Below are 16,983 nucleotides of genomic sequence, written 5' to 3' on the forward strand. Positions count from 1 at the left end.
GTCTTGGAGGAAAATTCTATGCTCTTGTTATTGTAGATGATTACTCTAGATTCACCTAGACACTCTTCCTTAGAAATAAGGATGAGTCATATGACATGTTTCTTCATCTTTGCAAGAGAATACAAAATAAGAAAGGATACAACATCTCAGCAATTAGAAGTGATCATGGAGGAGAATTTGCAAATTAGAAATTCAATGCTTTTTGCAATGAGTCAGGAATCTTCCATAACTTCTCAGCACCTAGAACACCTCAACAAAATGGAGTAGTGGAACGCAAGAATAGAACACTTCAAGAAATGGCCAGAACCATGCTAAGTGATTCTAAACTACCAAAGTATTTCTTGGCAGAAGCAGTTAACATTGCCTGTTACATTCTAAATAGGGCTTTGGTAAGATCTAAACTTAAAAAGACTCCATATGAGCTATACAAATGTAGAAAACCAAATATAGGTTATTTTCACATTTTTGGGTGCAAATGCTTTATTCTAGATAACAAGAAAAATTATCTTGCTAAATTTGATGTTAAATCTTATGAATGTATTTTTCTAGGATATTCTAGTAATAGTAAAGCATATAGAGTATTTAATAAAAAGACTCTAGTTGTAGAAGAATCTATTCATGTTGTGTTTGATGAATCTGACTCTGCATCTAGAACATTAGAAAGTGATGATGTTGTAGATTCTAATCATGAAAAGTAGAATGAACAATCAGAACAACTAGAACAGCCAGAAAGTGAGTAGAACACTGATAATCAGGCTGAACCAGAAGTTGAACATGAAGATCAGAATATAGTTGAAAGTCAAACGCCAGAAAGAGAAAATGAAGATTCTCAATTACCAAAAGAATGGCGATTTCATAAGTATCATCCCCAAGAAGACATTATGGATAATCCCTCAGAAAGGATGATGACTAGAGCTCAACTTAAAAGATATTTTGGTAATGTTGCTTTCGTTTCTCAATTAGAACCTAAAAATTTAAAAGATGCTCAAAATGATGAAGGTTGGATTCTTGCCATGCAAGAAGAGCTAAATCAATTTGAGATAAACCAAGTTTGGAAACTTGTTTCTAGACCTAAAAACCATTCTGTTATTGGAACAAAATGGGTGTTTAGAAATAAGCTTGATGAATAAGGTAACGTTGTGAGAAATAAAACAAGATTAGTGGCTCAAGGGTACAACCAAGAGGAAGGCATCGATTTTGATGAGACCTTTGCCCCGGTTGCTAGACTTGAGGTCATTAGAATGCTTTGTGCATTTGCATGTTTTAGAAACTTCATGTTATATCAAATGGATGTGAAGAGTGCTTTTCTAAATGGTTTTCTAAATGAAGAAGTGTATGTAGAACAACCTCCTAGTTTTAAAATTTTTGATAAACCTAATCATGTTTACAAACTTACTAAAGCTCTTTATGGTTTGAAGCAAGCTCCTAGAGCTTGGTATGAAAGATTGAGTAAGTTTCTATTAGAAAATGATTTTTCAAAAGGAAAGGTTGATACAACACTATTTATCAAAAATAAAGCACATGACATTCTAGTTGTACAAATTTATGTTGATGACATAATCTTTGGGTTTACTAATGATCTTCTATGTAAGGAATTTTCTAAGATTATGCAGGGTGAGTTCGAAATGAGTATGATGGGAGAATTAAACTTCTTCCTTGGACTTCAAATCAAACAATGTGAGAATGGAATTTTCATTAATCAAGAAAAATATACTAGAGAATTGTTGAAACGATTGAAAATGGAAAATGCCAAGGTATGTAGTACACCAATAAGTCCATCCTCAAAATTAGAAAAAGATGAAAACGGTAAGGATGTGGATATCAAATTGTTTAGAAGTATGATTGGTTCTTTACTATATCTAACGGCAAGCAGACCACACATACATTTTAGTGTTTGTCTATGTGCTAGATTTCAATCGTGTCCCAAAGAATCTCATTTAATTGCTGTAAAAAGAATATTAAGATATCTTTGTGAAACTTCTAATCTGGGTCTGTGGTATTCTAAAGGTGATACATTTGATCTTGTTGGGTATAGTGATTTTGATTTTGCAGGAAGCAGAATAGATAGAAAAAGCACGTCTGGGACTATTCAATTTCTAGGTAGTGCCTTTATATCATGGTTTAGCAAGAAACAGACATCGTTGCTCTTTCTACTATAGAAACGGAATATGTTGCTGCTGGAAGTTGTGTTGCACAAGTTCTATGGATCAAACAATAGTTGGCGGACTATGGACTAAAATTAGAAACAGTGCCAATCAAATGTGACAACATGAGCACCATCAATTTATCTAAAAATCTAGTTCAGCATTCTAGAACCAAGCACATAGAACTCAGACATCACTTCATATGTGATCATGTACAAAAAGGTGACATAATAATTGAGTTCATTCCTACGGAAAAGCAATTGGCAGATATCTTTACTAAACCCTTGAATGAAAGTCAATTCTGCTCAAATAGAAGAGAACTTGGTATGTTAGTTCTAAACTCATAACTTTAGAACTCCGTAAGTATGTTCTAAACTGCTTTCTATATTCGAAAATAAAGGACCTGCTATGTTCTAACTTTTTTATGAAATACGTTTTTGTCTAAAGAAGAAACACATATTGCTCTGATATGACTTTCTAATATCACTATCAGAATCTTGCTTTAGACCAAATCCAAAAACAGTTAATTTATTGTGTGTGTTTGTTTTATTATGTTTCGTATCCTTAGTGCTTTGGCAGTTTATTATTTTATTATTTTTATTATTTTATTTCTTTTATTCTATTTATCGTTTTCAATTTTTTTAAAAACTGTTCTTTATTTTCGATTTCTTCCTCCACTTAAGTGTTCTTGTCTCTCTATTAACTACTTCATATTTTTTCTGTCGCTCTCTTGCTAACAAAACCCTAAGCTGTTCTTAACAATGGCCAAATCAAGTTCCACCTCCTTATCCGATTCCTTAACTAAGCAAGAACTTCAACTCCTAAAAAGGCTTTCAAAGAAATATGAGCAAAAGGAGTCAAAACAGAAAAAGCCAGATTAGGAACCAAAGGAAGGAAAAACAGAAACTGCTACTTCAAAGAAACAAGTAGCTAGGGCACGCGACAAAGGTAAATCTGTCCTCTCACCATATCCTCTCATGCGTTCGTATGTCATTGATTTGAAATTTTTTGGTAGTAATGAGTTTGATTTCAAGGAACTCTTTGAGTTTCAAGGTTGGATGAGTTTTCTATCGTTAAATAGACTGTGTTATGAAAGTTTAGTCAAAGAGTTCTACGGTTCTCTTAAGGTTAGTGGAACAGAGTCGATTTCTGTAAAGCTTAAGGGTGCGATCAAAGCGTTGTCTTACGCTGAATTGAGCAAGATTTTTGATTCGCCAAATACTGGGTCTAGGGTGACAAAGATTAAGGATATTTCTAGGGTTAGTGAGTACAAAAAGGAAGAATTTGTGAAGAAATTTGTCAAAAGGGGTTTTGCAGACAAACTGGGCACTATTGAATGCTCAAACTTGACAGATAGCATGAAATGGCTATACAAACTGATTGTGTATTACATTTATCCCAAAAGTACTTCACTTACATATGTGAATCAGGTTGAGTTATGCATTATGTGGCACATAGTTGAGAATAAACCTCTCAACTTATGTCATACTATCTTTGACAAAATGCTGAATAACCCTAAGAAACTGCCCTATGGAATGGTACTTACACCAGTGTTTGAATTTCTGAATGTTAATTTAAAGGAGAGTGATGGGTATAATGTCTCAAAGCTAGACAGTGGGTCGTTAAAAATGAAAGATGAAGAAGGTGAAGAAGAAAAAGAGAAAGAATAGAAAAGAAAAGAAGGAACTGAGAAAGAAGAAAAAGGAAAAGAAGAAGCTGGAAAAGAAAAGATAGAAAAAGAAGAAGTTGAGAAAGAAAAGAAAGGAAAAGAAGAGGCTGAGAAGAAGAAAGAAGAGAAAGGAAAAGCTAAAGTGGGAGAAATAGAGAAGGAAGAAAAGATAGAGGAAACAAGAGGAGAAGAAAAGAAGGAAGAGACAGAAGAAGAGAAAACAGTTGAGAAGGAAGAAGAATCAAAAAAAGAGGAGGAAACAGAAGAGAAAAAGGAGTCTGAAAGGTTGAAAAAGGAAAGAAAGTAGAAGAAGTCAGTGATGCTGAGATAGAAAAGCTGGAATTAAGTGATGAAGAAAAGTCAACTGAGGTCAAAACAGAAAAAGAATCTAAGTACTTATCAGCTCAAAGGCGTAAGGAAGCTATGCTAGGAAGGATGGAAAGAGAGCTTATAGAAGAGCATAATAAGGAACTTGATGAGGCAATAAAACATTGCAAGACTGTGATTGAACAGAATCAGTCTCTCATTGAGTCATTGGAAAGAATGAAAGATGTCAGTGAAAGAAAGCTAGCTACTTTGAAAGTTAAAGGAACACCTTACACTCCCACCTCAGAGAAACCAAAGAAAGTTAAGCATACTACGGGTAAACATAGGACTCATGGAAGAAAGCCTCCATTGCACCCTTCTTTTAAACGGCTAGAAAGCTCTTCTGAAACCGCTCCTGCTCAGAATCTAAGAAGTTCTAAAAGACTTAGAACTGATCTTAAGCCTCTCTGATTTCTGTGTTATGAATATTTTCTATAGGATATATTGTTTAAACTCTATTTAATTTTCTTTTTATTATGCTCTGATCTTTTCTAACCCTTTTGTATGATGACAAAAAGGGGGAGAATGCAGGATGTTTTGGATATTTTGGTACGTACTCCTATGTGGTGACCAGAGTACTTATATCTTAGTGTTTATTATTTTCTAATCTTGGTATATGTTCTATTTTGTTCTATTCCTAATATTAGTTTCTATTCTATTGTTCTGATCATATGCTCTGATTATTAGAATTTAGAGTATCTTATGCTCTGATTATTAGAACTTAGAATATCACATGCTGTGATTATTAGAACTTAGAGTATCTTGTCTATCTTTGCTAGTTCTAAAATCAGTTTCTAAAATGTCTCCCTAGTTTTAAGTTTCACAAATAGTTTTATTGCATTTATTCAGGGGAGCAAAATACATGTTCTAATTTCGCTTCATATTAAGATCTTTTGGCATGCTTAGAACTTATATGCATAAAATTTAGGGGGAGCACATGTTTTTATGTTTGCTAAATTTATTGGTTTTGTCATCATAAAAAAGGGGGAGATTGTTGGCTCAAGGGTCAAATTCTAATCTCGGAATTTTGATGATTAAAACAAAACAAATAATTTAAATTATATTATTTGTGCTAATATTATTCTATGCAGAATTCTTATGGAAAGAAAATGAACAAGGCAAGTCCTACAAAAATCCATAGTATGTGAAGATATCTGAAGACCCTAGTGGTTAGGCATCTAGGATACATTGGAGGATAGAGAGAAAAATCATCTATAAGCACAAAAACTAATCTTTCTCTCATCAAAAATATTTTTTGAAAATTAGATTCTTCAAAATAAATCTTTTCTTCATAGTTGTTTTCGAAATTCCTTTAAAAGAAATCAAAATGATTTAATTACCTAAAATTAAAAGAGATTATGTCTCTAACGATTTTGGTAATAAATCGTATGCTTTCTTTTTCGGAAATACTCTTTGAAGATCTAAAGAATTTTAATTTATTCTCTTACCTAAAACGAAGGAAGATCTTATTCTTTTCGTTTTAGTAAGTAGAATCTTTTAGAAAAATATTTCTCAAATAAATTGCTTTCGAAAAATCTTTATGTTTAAGGAAAGGAAGATCGTCTCTTATTTTCTTACCAAAAGGATAAAACAAATTTTTGGTAACTAAGATTCTCGTATCTTCTAAATATGGAAAGAAAATATTCTGATTTCAAAATGAAATATCCACTTTCTAAAAATGAGAGTCACAAATCTCTCTATAAAAAGGATTTTTCACTCTTTGAACTAAGTGGAAGAAAGAGTTTTCGTTTTAAGAGTATTCACCTATTGATCACATCTTTTATCTCTCAAACTGACTCTCTACCCCCGTTTTTCTCTTCATCTTTATACTTTACGTTGTTATCTTTAAAAGAGAAAAGAATTTCTATAATCACTACTTTTGAAAAACAGTTCTGTGTTCTAAACGATTTTCTAATCTAAAAAACTGTTTTTCCTGTGCTTATACTTGCATTTCTGTCTGTCTATTTAGATTCTGTAATCTTTAGTAGATAGGTTTTTATTTGATAGACAATTGTGTAATAGCTTAGGTTAGAAGCTATTGTGAAAGAGGTTATCAAGCAACCTTCTCCGTGAGAGAGATTCTAATGTCTTGAATTGAGTTTTTGTACTCTGCCAAAAACAGAAAGGGTTGAGGGTAACTAGAACCTTTGGAAAATCTAGTGGGATAAAGGGTAGATCTAGGTGTTGATCTATTGCCTTGTACTGTTGGTTTGTCTCTTACCCTTAAAAAGAGATAACATAGTTGAGGATCTCAAGATGAGTTTTGGGGAGTGGATGTAGGCAAGTTAGTGCCGAACCAATATAAATCATTGTGTTGATCTTTTTAATTTCTGAAGTTTTGTTTGATACTATTTTACTTACACTTCTGTTTATATTTTAGAAATGCTAAAAGTTGTTAATGGTTCTGATGTTCTAAAACTGGAATAAGTCTTATCTTCTCTGAATATTAAAACTCTGGAATTCTGATAAGTGAATGTACCAAGTTCTAAACTGTTCTTCTATTTCAGTATATTTCACTACTTGGGTTTCTAATCAGTTTTCTAAACTTGATTAAAGCTCTGTGAAGCAGTTCTAATTTCAATAACTGTCTCTCACACAGTTTTATATGATTTTCTAAACTTTATGAGGAAGTTCTAAATACAATAGCTTTCCGTCATAATGAAGTTTTAATATTGAATAAGACATTGTGAAGCAGTTGTAATTAATAGCTGCTCTTTGCATAGTCTGTCTATAGAACATTGTGAGGAAGTTCTAATCCATAATTTATTCTCACAAGTTTTCTATTTTTCCGCTGCACTTAAAATTCTTTATTTTTTTAAATCTAAAATTATTTTAGAAAACCCAATTCACCCCTCTTCTTGGGTTGTGCCATACATATACGGGACCCACATAAACTCCTTTGAGAATCTATTTCTCTATTTATTTCTTTCGATCATACGTTATTGATCAAAACTCCTGACGGAGTATAATAGTTTATCCCATTCACGTAACCATTCTGCGTCAGTTGGTATCAGAGCCGAAAGGCAAAGTATCTCTATAGTCGAAAATCATGAAGCACGACTCACAGCCATAGAGGCAAAATTCGACGAGTTAACTGAACAGATTAGACAGTTGACTCTCTTGATTCAATAGGGCAACCATCAACATGCAGCTGCAGCAGCAGGACCGAATCAGTAGCAACCAGACTTTACAAGATGCCAAAATTGTTATGCTGGAGGCCGAGATTACTGAGGCAATGGTGACAACTTTCATGAAGGATACAAGATAATGGTATATCTTCAACCTTTCTAAGGATCGTTAGATATTGAAAGCACCCTTGATTGGCTAGTGGAGGTTGAACGATTCTTTGAGGTCATGAACGTTGAGGATGAATGCAAGGTTTCCATCATAGCTTATAAATTAAAAGGAGGTGGAGCAGCATGGTGGCATTTCGTTCAATATGAATGCCATCATCGAAGGATTGAACCTGTGCGGGATTAGATTTTAATGAAACAGATGATTGAGCAACGTTTCCTCCCCAGTGATCACTCTCAAATTCTGTACAACAGGTACCATGATTGTTTTCAGGGAAACCAAAAAGTTGATGAGCATACAGAAGAGTTTTTGAGACTACAGGCTCGTGTGACAATTGTGAAACCGAATCCCAGCAAGTAGCTCATTACCAGAGGGGATTGAACCATGATATCATGTGTATGATGGGTGTAGCTGTGATTTTCACATTGGTAGATGCAATTGAGATGGCCAAACATGCAGAGGATCAAATTAATTAGCAGCCTAGACAACCGTCTAGTTGTACCCAGAATTTCAGAGAACCATACTCATCCGGAAATCAACTGTTTAATAAAAATCCCAGAGTACAGAATTCAAGAGCAACAGCCCCTATAATAACTACAATTCACAACCAACCTTAACCGAGGAAAAGAAAGACTCCCAGGATAAAGCTCCTATAGTAGACAGAAATAACAAACTTAACCCGTACCAGAAACCAACCAGAGACTATTGTTACCGATGTAGAAAGCAAGGGCATACCTCTAATGTTTGTCCAGAGCGTAGGGGTGCTACTGATGGGCGTCGACAAGTTAATGTAGTCGATGAGGTAACTGAGGTTGAAGAAGTGGAAGATGAAGAAGATGGGTCATTGGAAGGTTCAAAAGACAGTGAAGTAACATATGTGATCAAAATAATTTTTACTCTCCGAAAGAAGAAAGTGACACTCAACGGAGAAAAATCTTTCAAGCTAAATGTAGAATCGACGAAGCAGTGTGTTGACTTATCATTGACAGTTGCAGTTGTGAGAATTTGATAGCAAAGCCGTTAGTTGAAAAGCTCAGTTTACCGACTGAACCACACCCTTCACCATACAAGGTAGGGTGGATTAAAGATTATTGGAAGTAAACTGGGTTTGCAAGGTTCTCATCTCAATGGGAAAATCTTACTCAGACTGTGTCAATTGTGATGTTGTGGACATGGATGCCTGCGAAGTACTATTGGGACGTCCATGGCAGTTTGACGTGGATGCATTGCAAAAGGGAAGAGAGAATTCATACTTTTTTACTTGGAAGAATAAGAAGATCATTGTCTTACCTTCCGGATCTTCTTCCAAAGCTTCTAAAGTGGAGGGGAAATCCATGGTAACTTTTTCTTCTAGTGTACATGAGTTATCAGGTGCAATTGAGAAGTCTGGAGGTGCATTGCCATTATTGATCAAACCAGAGGCAGACCTTAATGAAGAGGCACTAATACCACCACCAATCAAAGAGCTGTTTGATGAATTTCACATTGACATAGAAGAACCCTCGACACTCCCACCTTTGCGTGACATTCAACATCAAATAGATTTCATCCCTGGATCGAAGATACCAAACTTGCCCCACCATAAGATGAACCCAAAGGAAATTCAGATCCTTCAAGAACAAGTGGAAGAATTATTGAAGAAGGGTCATATCCGGGAGAGTATTAGTCCTTGTGGGGTTCCTGCTTTATTAGTACCAAAAAAGGATGGGACTTGGAGGATGTCTGTGGATAGTCAAGCAGTAAACAAAATCACAGTGCAGTATCGATTTCCTATTCCTCGTCTGGAGGATATGCTAGACCAGCAGTCAGGATTTATAGTATTCTCCGAAATAGATCTTCGCAGCGGGTACCATCAAATCAGAATCAAGGAGGGAGATGAATGGAAGACTGCATTCAAGACCAAGGAAGGGCTATATGAGTCGTTGGTTATGCCATTTGGATTGACTAATGAACCAAGCACATTCATGCGACTTATGACTCAGGTTTTACGCCCTTTCCTGTGCGAATTTGTGGTTGTTTATTTTGATGATATTCTGATTTTCAGTCGCAACAAGGAAGAACACATTCAACACCTTTGAAGGGTGTTGGAAGCTTTGCAGAAAAACGAATTGTATATCAATCTCAAGAAGTGTAGCTTTATGACGGAGCGGATTCTATTTCTTGGGTATGTTGTTAGCTCGGAAGGAATTCATGTTGATGACAGAAAAATTAAGACCATTCGAAATTGGCCTATTCCTAAGAACATCAATGAAGTTCGCAGCTTTCATGGTCTTGCCACTTTTTATAGGCGGTTTATCAGGAACTTTAGTAGCATCATAGCCCCCATTACAGATTGTTTGAAGAAGGAGAGCGTTCGACAGTTTGTATGGACTGAAGTTGCAAATAAGAGCTTCGAAGAAATCAAAGATAAGCTTACTTCCGCCCCTATTCTTGCTCTACCTGACTTTGACAAACTGTTTGAAGTAGATTGTGATGCTTGTGGGGTTGGAATTGGTAGTGTTTTGTCTCAATCTAGAAAGCCTATTGCATTTTTTAGCGAGAAGTTGAATGAAACTAGGCAGAAATGGTCCACTTATGAACATGAATTGTATTCAGTTTTGCGAGCTTTCAAGACATGGGAACATTATTTGTTGGGACATGAGTTCATTGTTTACACTGATCATCATGCTCTGACTCATTTTTAAACTCAAAAGAAAGTGAGCAAGATGCATGCACGTTGGGCAACTTATTTTGGTGCTTTCCATTATGTCATCAAGCACAAGTCAGGTGCACGCAACACAGTAGCAGATGCTTTAAGCAGGAGAGCAACTTTATTGATCACAATCAAGCAAGAGATTGTTGGGTTCGACTTTCTTAAAGATCTTTATGCCTCGGATGAAGATTTTATTGACACTTGGGAAAAAATTGATGCTAAACAGCCTACTGACGGTTTCTTGATTCATGATGGGTACCTATTCAAAGAAAATAGACTATGCATCCCTCGGTCTTCCTTTCAAGAAAAGTTAATCAGAGAAGTCCATGGTGGAGGATTGAGTGGACACTTGGGACGAGATAAAAATATTGCAGGTTTGGAGTCTCGATTCTATTGGTCACAGCTGAAGAAGGAAGTAGGAAAGCTAGTACGAAGGTGTTCCGTTTGCCAGACACAAAAGGGCTATTCTCAAAACACCGGTCTTTTCAGTCCTTTGACTGTAGCGGAACAACCTAAACCCACGAACTCAATGCGGAGCTGACTCTATCTTTGTTGTTGTAGATAGATTCTCCAAGATGACACACTTTTTTCCTTGAAAGCAAACTAATGATGCATCACACATAGCGAAGTTATTTTTCCAGGAGATTGTGCGTTTACAGGGCATTTCCAAAACAATCATATCTGATCGAGACACGAAGTTTCTAGCTCACTTCTGGACAACTTTGTGGAAGAGGTTCAACACTCAACTTCACTACAGCAGCACCGCTCATCCCCAAACTGACGGACAAACTGAGGTAGTGAATCGGACTCTTGGAAATCTTCTGAGGTGTATTTGCAGCGAGAAGAAGAAGATGTGGGATCTCGCTCTTGCCTAAGAAAAATTTGCTTACAACAGTGTCATCCATAGCTCCACTAAATGTCCCCTTTTGCAGTTGTCTATCGGAAGGTACCAACACATACTCTTGATCTTCTTTCCCTTCCAGCAGGCATCGAAAAGAGCGTTGCAGCTAATCACTTAGCTTCTGAGCATGTGGATGTATTCAAACAAGTGCAGCAATTCATCACTGCTGCCAATGACAAATATAAGGCTGCAGCTGATAAACACCGGCGATATAAATCTTTTACAGTGGGTGATTGGGTCATGGTATATCTTCACAAGGAGCGTGGCGGAGGACAAAAGAAGCTTGACTCAAAAAAGATTGGCCCATTTCAGATACTTAAGAAGATTAATGATAATGCCTATGTCCTTGACTTGCCCAAAGACAAGAAGATTTCTAGGACTTTCAATGTTGATGATTTATTTCCGTTCTATCCCGATAATCACTCGAGGTTGAGTTCTTTTAAAGTGGGGGGGGGGATTGATGCAGAGCAACTTGCATTTCAATATTTGGAAGACTCGGATAGATGCAAATCAAAGAAAAAAATGCACGGCCGTGCCACTCCTAGCACGCCCGTGCGAGACTCTAGGAGTTCAAAACACGCCCAAGGCTGAAAACACGCCCACACCCGTGCCAAGAGGATCTGACCGTGCTAGCCTTTGGAAATATCCTAGCATGCCTGTGCTATGAAAAGCACGCATGTGCTGATGGTTCCAGTTACGATTCGACTTGCGGCACGCCCGTGCCATGACAAGCACACCCCGTGCTAGCCTCTGGAAGTCACAGCACGCCCGTGCCACCCCTAGCACGCCCGTGTCACCGCCCTTATTCGGGCTTTGCTAGTTATACTCCTTTGTGTTATTTTGAGGGTTTTAAATTGCTTAAGCCTAAACCTATAAATAGGTTATTTTGTATCATGAATTCATTCATTATCTTTTGATCATTATTCATGTCAATAAACTCCTTTGAGAATCTATTTCTCGATTTATTTCGTCCGATCATACGTTATTGATCAAAACTCTTGACGGAGTATAATAGTTTATCCCATTCACGTAACCGTTCTGCGTCAATTACATTTATAGTTCTTTCGTATATTGGCTTTAAATAATACATGGATTGTGGTTCCTCTTCCACCAAACAGGGTGCCTATTGGTTGTAAATGGGTGTATAAAATAAAATTGAAGTCAAATGGTTTTGTAGAGAGGCACAAGGCAAGACTTGTTGCCAAGGGTTACACATAGGGTGAGGGCCAGGACTTCTTTGATACTTTTTCTCCTGTAGCTAAAGTTACAACTATCAGACTTCTCTTACCTTTAGCTACAATGAAGGAGTGGTTTTTGGAGCAGCTTGATGTAAACAATGCTTTTCTTCATGGGGATTTACATGAAGAAATTTATATGGAGGCTCCTTCAGGGTTGCAGGTTCCTGTTGGTTCAGTTTGTAAGTTGCAGAAGAGTTTATATGGCTTGAAACAAGCTAGTAGACAATGGTTTCACAAGTTAACGGATTTTCTTGTTGCTATTGGCTATCAACAATCACAATCAGATCACTCTCTATTCACTAAATCAAAAGGGGAACAATTTACTACCTTATTGATTTATGTTGATGATATTGTTCTAGCAGGCAATGATTCTTCAGAGATTAACTTTGTCAAAGCTTCTCTGGATGCCAAATTCAAGATAAAAGATCTTGGTAAGCTACAGTACTTTCTTGGATTGGAAATTGCTAGGTCAAAGCAGGATTGCATATATGTCAGAGAAAGTATGCACTAGAGCTCCTGACTGAGTATGGAGTTTTAGGTGTTAAGCCTTCCTCCTCTTCTATGGATTATAATGTCAAACTGTCCAAAGATGATGGTGACTTGTTGAGTGATGTAACCGGTTATAGAAAACTAGTGGGGCAGCTCTTATATCTCACTACCACAAGGCCAAACATCACTTATGCTGTCAATACCTTAAGCCAATTTCTATCTGCACCAAGAACATCTCATTATCAGGCCTTGCTCAAGGTTCTCAGATATGTTAAATCTAGTCCTGGTAATGGTTTATTCTATAAAGCTAGTTCAACACCAAAACTCACTGCCTTTAGCGACTCTGATTAGGCTGGTTGTCCTGATACAAGGCGATCTATAACAAGTTATGCAATTTACCTAGGAGATTCCTTGATCAACTGGAGATCGAAGAAGCAGGTGACTGTGTCCAGATCCTCTTCAGAAGTAGAGTATCGAGCTCTTGCTGTTACAACTTGTGAGCTTCAATGGTTGAGCTATATATTGTCAGATCTTGGTCATAATTTATCTGCACCCATCAGTCTCTTTTGTGATAATCAATCAGCAATTTATCTCACAGCTAACCCTGCCTTTCATGAGCGATCGAAGCATATAGAGATAGATTGCCATTTTATTCGAGAAAAAGTTAATTCTGGCCTTGTTTATCTTATGCCTATTTCTACAGAGCTGCAGCTTGCTGACTTGTATACCAAATCCCTTTCCCCTTCTCACTTTAAGTTTCTCATGTCCAAACTGGGCATGTCTGACATCCATGGCCCAGCTTCACGGGGGGGGGGGGTAACAGAGGTTTGAAGATGTTGATGGTTTGAAGAAGGAAGTCGTTGTTAGTAACGGCTAGTATTAGCCAACGACACCGTTTCATTATAAAAGAAAGAAAGAGATCAAAAGAAGAAAAACGGTGTCGCACAGTTAATGAACGCAGGTGACAAAACCCATGCAGTATACCTTCTTCTTGCTGATAACAAAAACAGTTGAGGAGTTCCAAATTTGTTACAGAAAATAAAGAGAGAGAAAGTTGAGTTGTAATAGATTTTAAAAGTTAAAATTGATGTGTCATTGGTATCCGTAAAAGGTGCAAAAATAACTGTATAAAGCATCTGGTGTAGTTAGTTTTTTATAGAATCTTCTTCTCTTCTTTTCAGTATTGTAATATTCCTCTGTTTTTGTTCCTCTCTTGTATTTGTTGTTCTCTCCATCTTCTTATTCTATAAGATGAATTCAGTCAATTTTTCAGATGATGCTTGAGATATGTATGTATATGTCGATTTTTGACAAACGGAAAAAAATATGGTTTTTAATATCATTAAAATATTTTTTTGCCTCTAATTATATTTTGCGACCAACTAGCGACCGAACTGCAATGAAATTATAATCGTTAAATTTAAATTTGCGACAGATCACCAATCAATCAATTTCAGCATTTGCGATCGATTTGCAACCATGTTTGATAATTGCAACCGACACTTTTTGCGACCAATTTGAGATTGATTAGTCGATTGCTAATTAGCGACCGATATTTATAAGTTTGTGACCGATTAGTCGGTCGTTAATTTGCGACCACTTAGACAATCGGTCGCAAAATTATTTGCGACGAGCACTTTTACGACCATTCATTTCTGTCTCAAATCAGTCGCTACATCCATTTAGCGACTGATTTCTTATATTTAGCGACCGATTGTTGTTCGTAATTTACCAATTTTTTTGTAGTGTAATTAGCATAGTTAACATTACATAGTTTTAGTTAAGGATTGATTTAAACTTACTAAATCAAAACTACGTTGTTTTGATGGTAAAATGGTTATTATTATTATTATTATTATTATTATTATTATTATTATAGTAGCTAGTAATTAGAAAAGCTATAATTATACTTCAGTGACTTGAAATATCTTGATATTGATTAATTACATATTCAAATTAAGGTATTGAATCTCAATTCCTAAACTTATGGCCTTATTTTTAGATTCTCATCATTTTAGTGGATATATAAAGTCTTCTAGTGATTAAAGGAAAGCATGTAAAATCTAATTACAATACTAAAAGCTAAACCGCTAGACAACTAAAGAAATCAAGATTTTTGTGATTCAGACCGAATCAAACTCTAATCGGACCAAACTAGACTATAAATAGTTTAAGAGGAGAGAGAAAATCTCATTTTCTTCTTTCTCTCCTCTTTTATTTATGTCAAGCGAAAGAGGTTTACCGTCATTCATTCTCTAATCGAACTTTGGCCATCGCATAACGAGAATAAGTTTGCAAAATACTCCTCTGGTTACAATAAGTATATTTTTTATCATCGTTTGGTTGACCAAGTTCTCATTTTTGCCGAATACAAAATTCAATTTTTATTGTTTTTGAATTTTCTGTTGGTTTTGTAAACTCGTTATAATTCTTGTTGAGATAACCTTGAATTCATAATTCTCTATAAAGTAAACTTAATTTTGTGTTGACTTAAGGAGTTTGTGAAGGATTATATGAGTTAAAATTTGATTTTGAGGTTGGGGCTTTTGATAAAATCGATAAAATTCATATAAATTGACAGTACAATTGAGGTGCTCATGAAATTCTCATCATTTTGATATATAGTTTGCAAGCTTCTAGGTTGATTCAATTTTTCGATCACCAGGCACGGTGACCAGCATCGGTCCGACGACAGTGATAGCGACAAGGCAGCAGTTCATTTTTATTTGATAATTTAATTTGATCAAAGAAAGTTCACTTCTCTCCACTAAAAAAATAATTAAATATATTAAGAACATTATGTACAATTCATGCCGTTTAACATTACTCATAAAAATTATCATATTTATTTTTTAAATTAACAAACTATCATATTTGTTATGTATTTTTCAGGAATTATTTCAAAATTATATTTTTTTTCCTAAATTGCCTAGTCTTGTATGTTGGCAACATTAGACTTACTGAGTTGCTGTCTTAAAACAGCTAATTAAATACATAAATTTCCACTTTAACTTTTTTTTCTTCTATGAAAACTCTTGAGAACCACTTTAAATTCTGTAAGCAATTTTTTGTACACCTAAAGTTACGAATTTGAGTAATATTACATACTTTTTTTTGACTAAAACAGTTTTACGAATTTTAGTAATATTACATACTTTTTCACTAAAACAGTTTTACGATTTTCAACTTTTATATAAAAACTTTAATTTGATGTTTGGTTAGTACAATTTTTAATTTTCATACTTTCAGTTGTCTAATAAGCGTTTAATCCATCTAATCTTATAAGCTGGAATGTTTTATAAGTAATTTTTTTAATTGAAGTGTTGAATAGATACAACTTTATAAGTTAAAATATTTAATGAGTCAAAGTAAAAATTGAAGATTTTATAATAATTTTTGTCGAATGTTTTAATTGAGTTCAGTTTAAGTCAAGTCTAACAAACAAGTTTAAATCCGTTCAAATTGTTAAAAATTAAACCAAGGTGATTATGTTGAATTATAATTTGGTTTTAATTCTATCGATTTCTCAACTTATCTCGTACTAGCAATGACTTCACATGTAAATTAATATTGTATTATCATAAATCATGAAGTAAATATCTGGTCCCGTAGCTCAGTTGGTTAGAGCGTTGGTCTTATGAGCCGAAGGTCGCGGGTTCGAGCCCCGCCGGGACCATTTTTTTTTTAAAACAAAACCTAAAATCAATTAAACTTACAACGCAATTAAAAATACTTCGATGGATTAATTTCTAAACCTGCAATACTATTAGATGTATTTTTTGTAAATTGATATAATAATTTAGTAACTTGTAAAGTATAGGACTGAAACTTTTTGTAATCGATATAGTAGTTGAGTAATTTGTAAAGAATTGTTAATAAATTTTAATCTTCCCATAAAGTATTTTTTGGTATTAAAAAAAAAAAACAGTTAAGTTTATAGGTTAATATGTTAGTTTATTTTTTAATATTGGGAAAGGAGATTTGGATTTTGATTTATTGTCAAATTGTACGTGCACTTACCACTAAGCTAGACATGATTATTTTCTAGTCCTTGGAACCAATGAAATCTAAACTGGAAAAGATACTGAAAGGACGTAGTCTGATTATAGTTCCAACATTTTTGAAATCATGAACTGGTAATTTAAAGAACCGACGATTTGATGGGAAGATTAAAATTTATTAACAATACT

At 35.1% G+C, this 16,983-nt stretch overlaps 1 protein-coding gene and 1 non-coding gene across 2 annotated transcripts; both read left to right on the plus strand.

Moving 5' to 3' along the window:
* Positions 1-10,178: 10,178 nt before the first annotated feature.
* LOC149496739 (uncharacterized) lies at positions 10,179-11,040 on the plus strand. Its single transcript, XM_089719911.1, has 2 exons — positions 10,179-10,592; positions 10,807-11,040. Exons 1-2 carry the CDS (start codon positions 10,179-10,181, stop codon positions 11,038-11,040), a joined length of 648 nt encoding a protein of 215 aa, XP_089576037.1.
* A 5,355-nt stretch (positions 11,041-16,395) lies between these two features.
* Positions 16,396-16,469, plus strand: TRNAI-UAU (transfer RNA isoleucine (anticodon UAU)). The gene has a single exon. It is a non-coding gene; the product is annotated as a tRNA-Ile (tRNA).
* Positions 16,470-16,983: the final 514 nt, after the last annotated feature.

This window comes from Jatropha curcas, chromosome 4, assembly GCF_041381405.1.
Source record: "Jatropha curcas cultivar XTBG-Jc1 chromosome 4, XTBG_Jcur_1.0, whole genome shotgun sequence".
Lineage (NCBI taxonomy): Eukaryota > Viridiplantae > Streptophyta > Magnoliopsida > Malpighiales > Euphorbiaceae > Jatropha > Jatropha curcas.

What these genes read in the sequence shown, in the direction of transcription:
- LOC149496739 (XM_089719911.1), top strand. Translation starts at nt 10,179, where the DNA reads ATGCATGCACGTTGGGCAACTTATTTTGGTGCTTTCCATTATGTCATC. An exon ending in AGAAGGAAGTAGGAAAGCTA is followed by an intron (nt 10,593 to 10,806) that starts GTACGAAGGTGT and finishes TTATTTTTCCAG; the next exon opens with GAGATTGTGCGTTTACAGGG.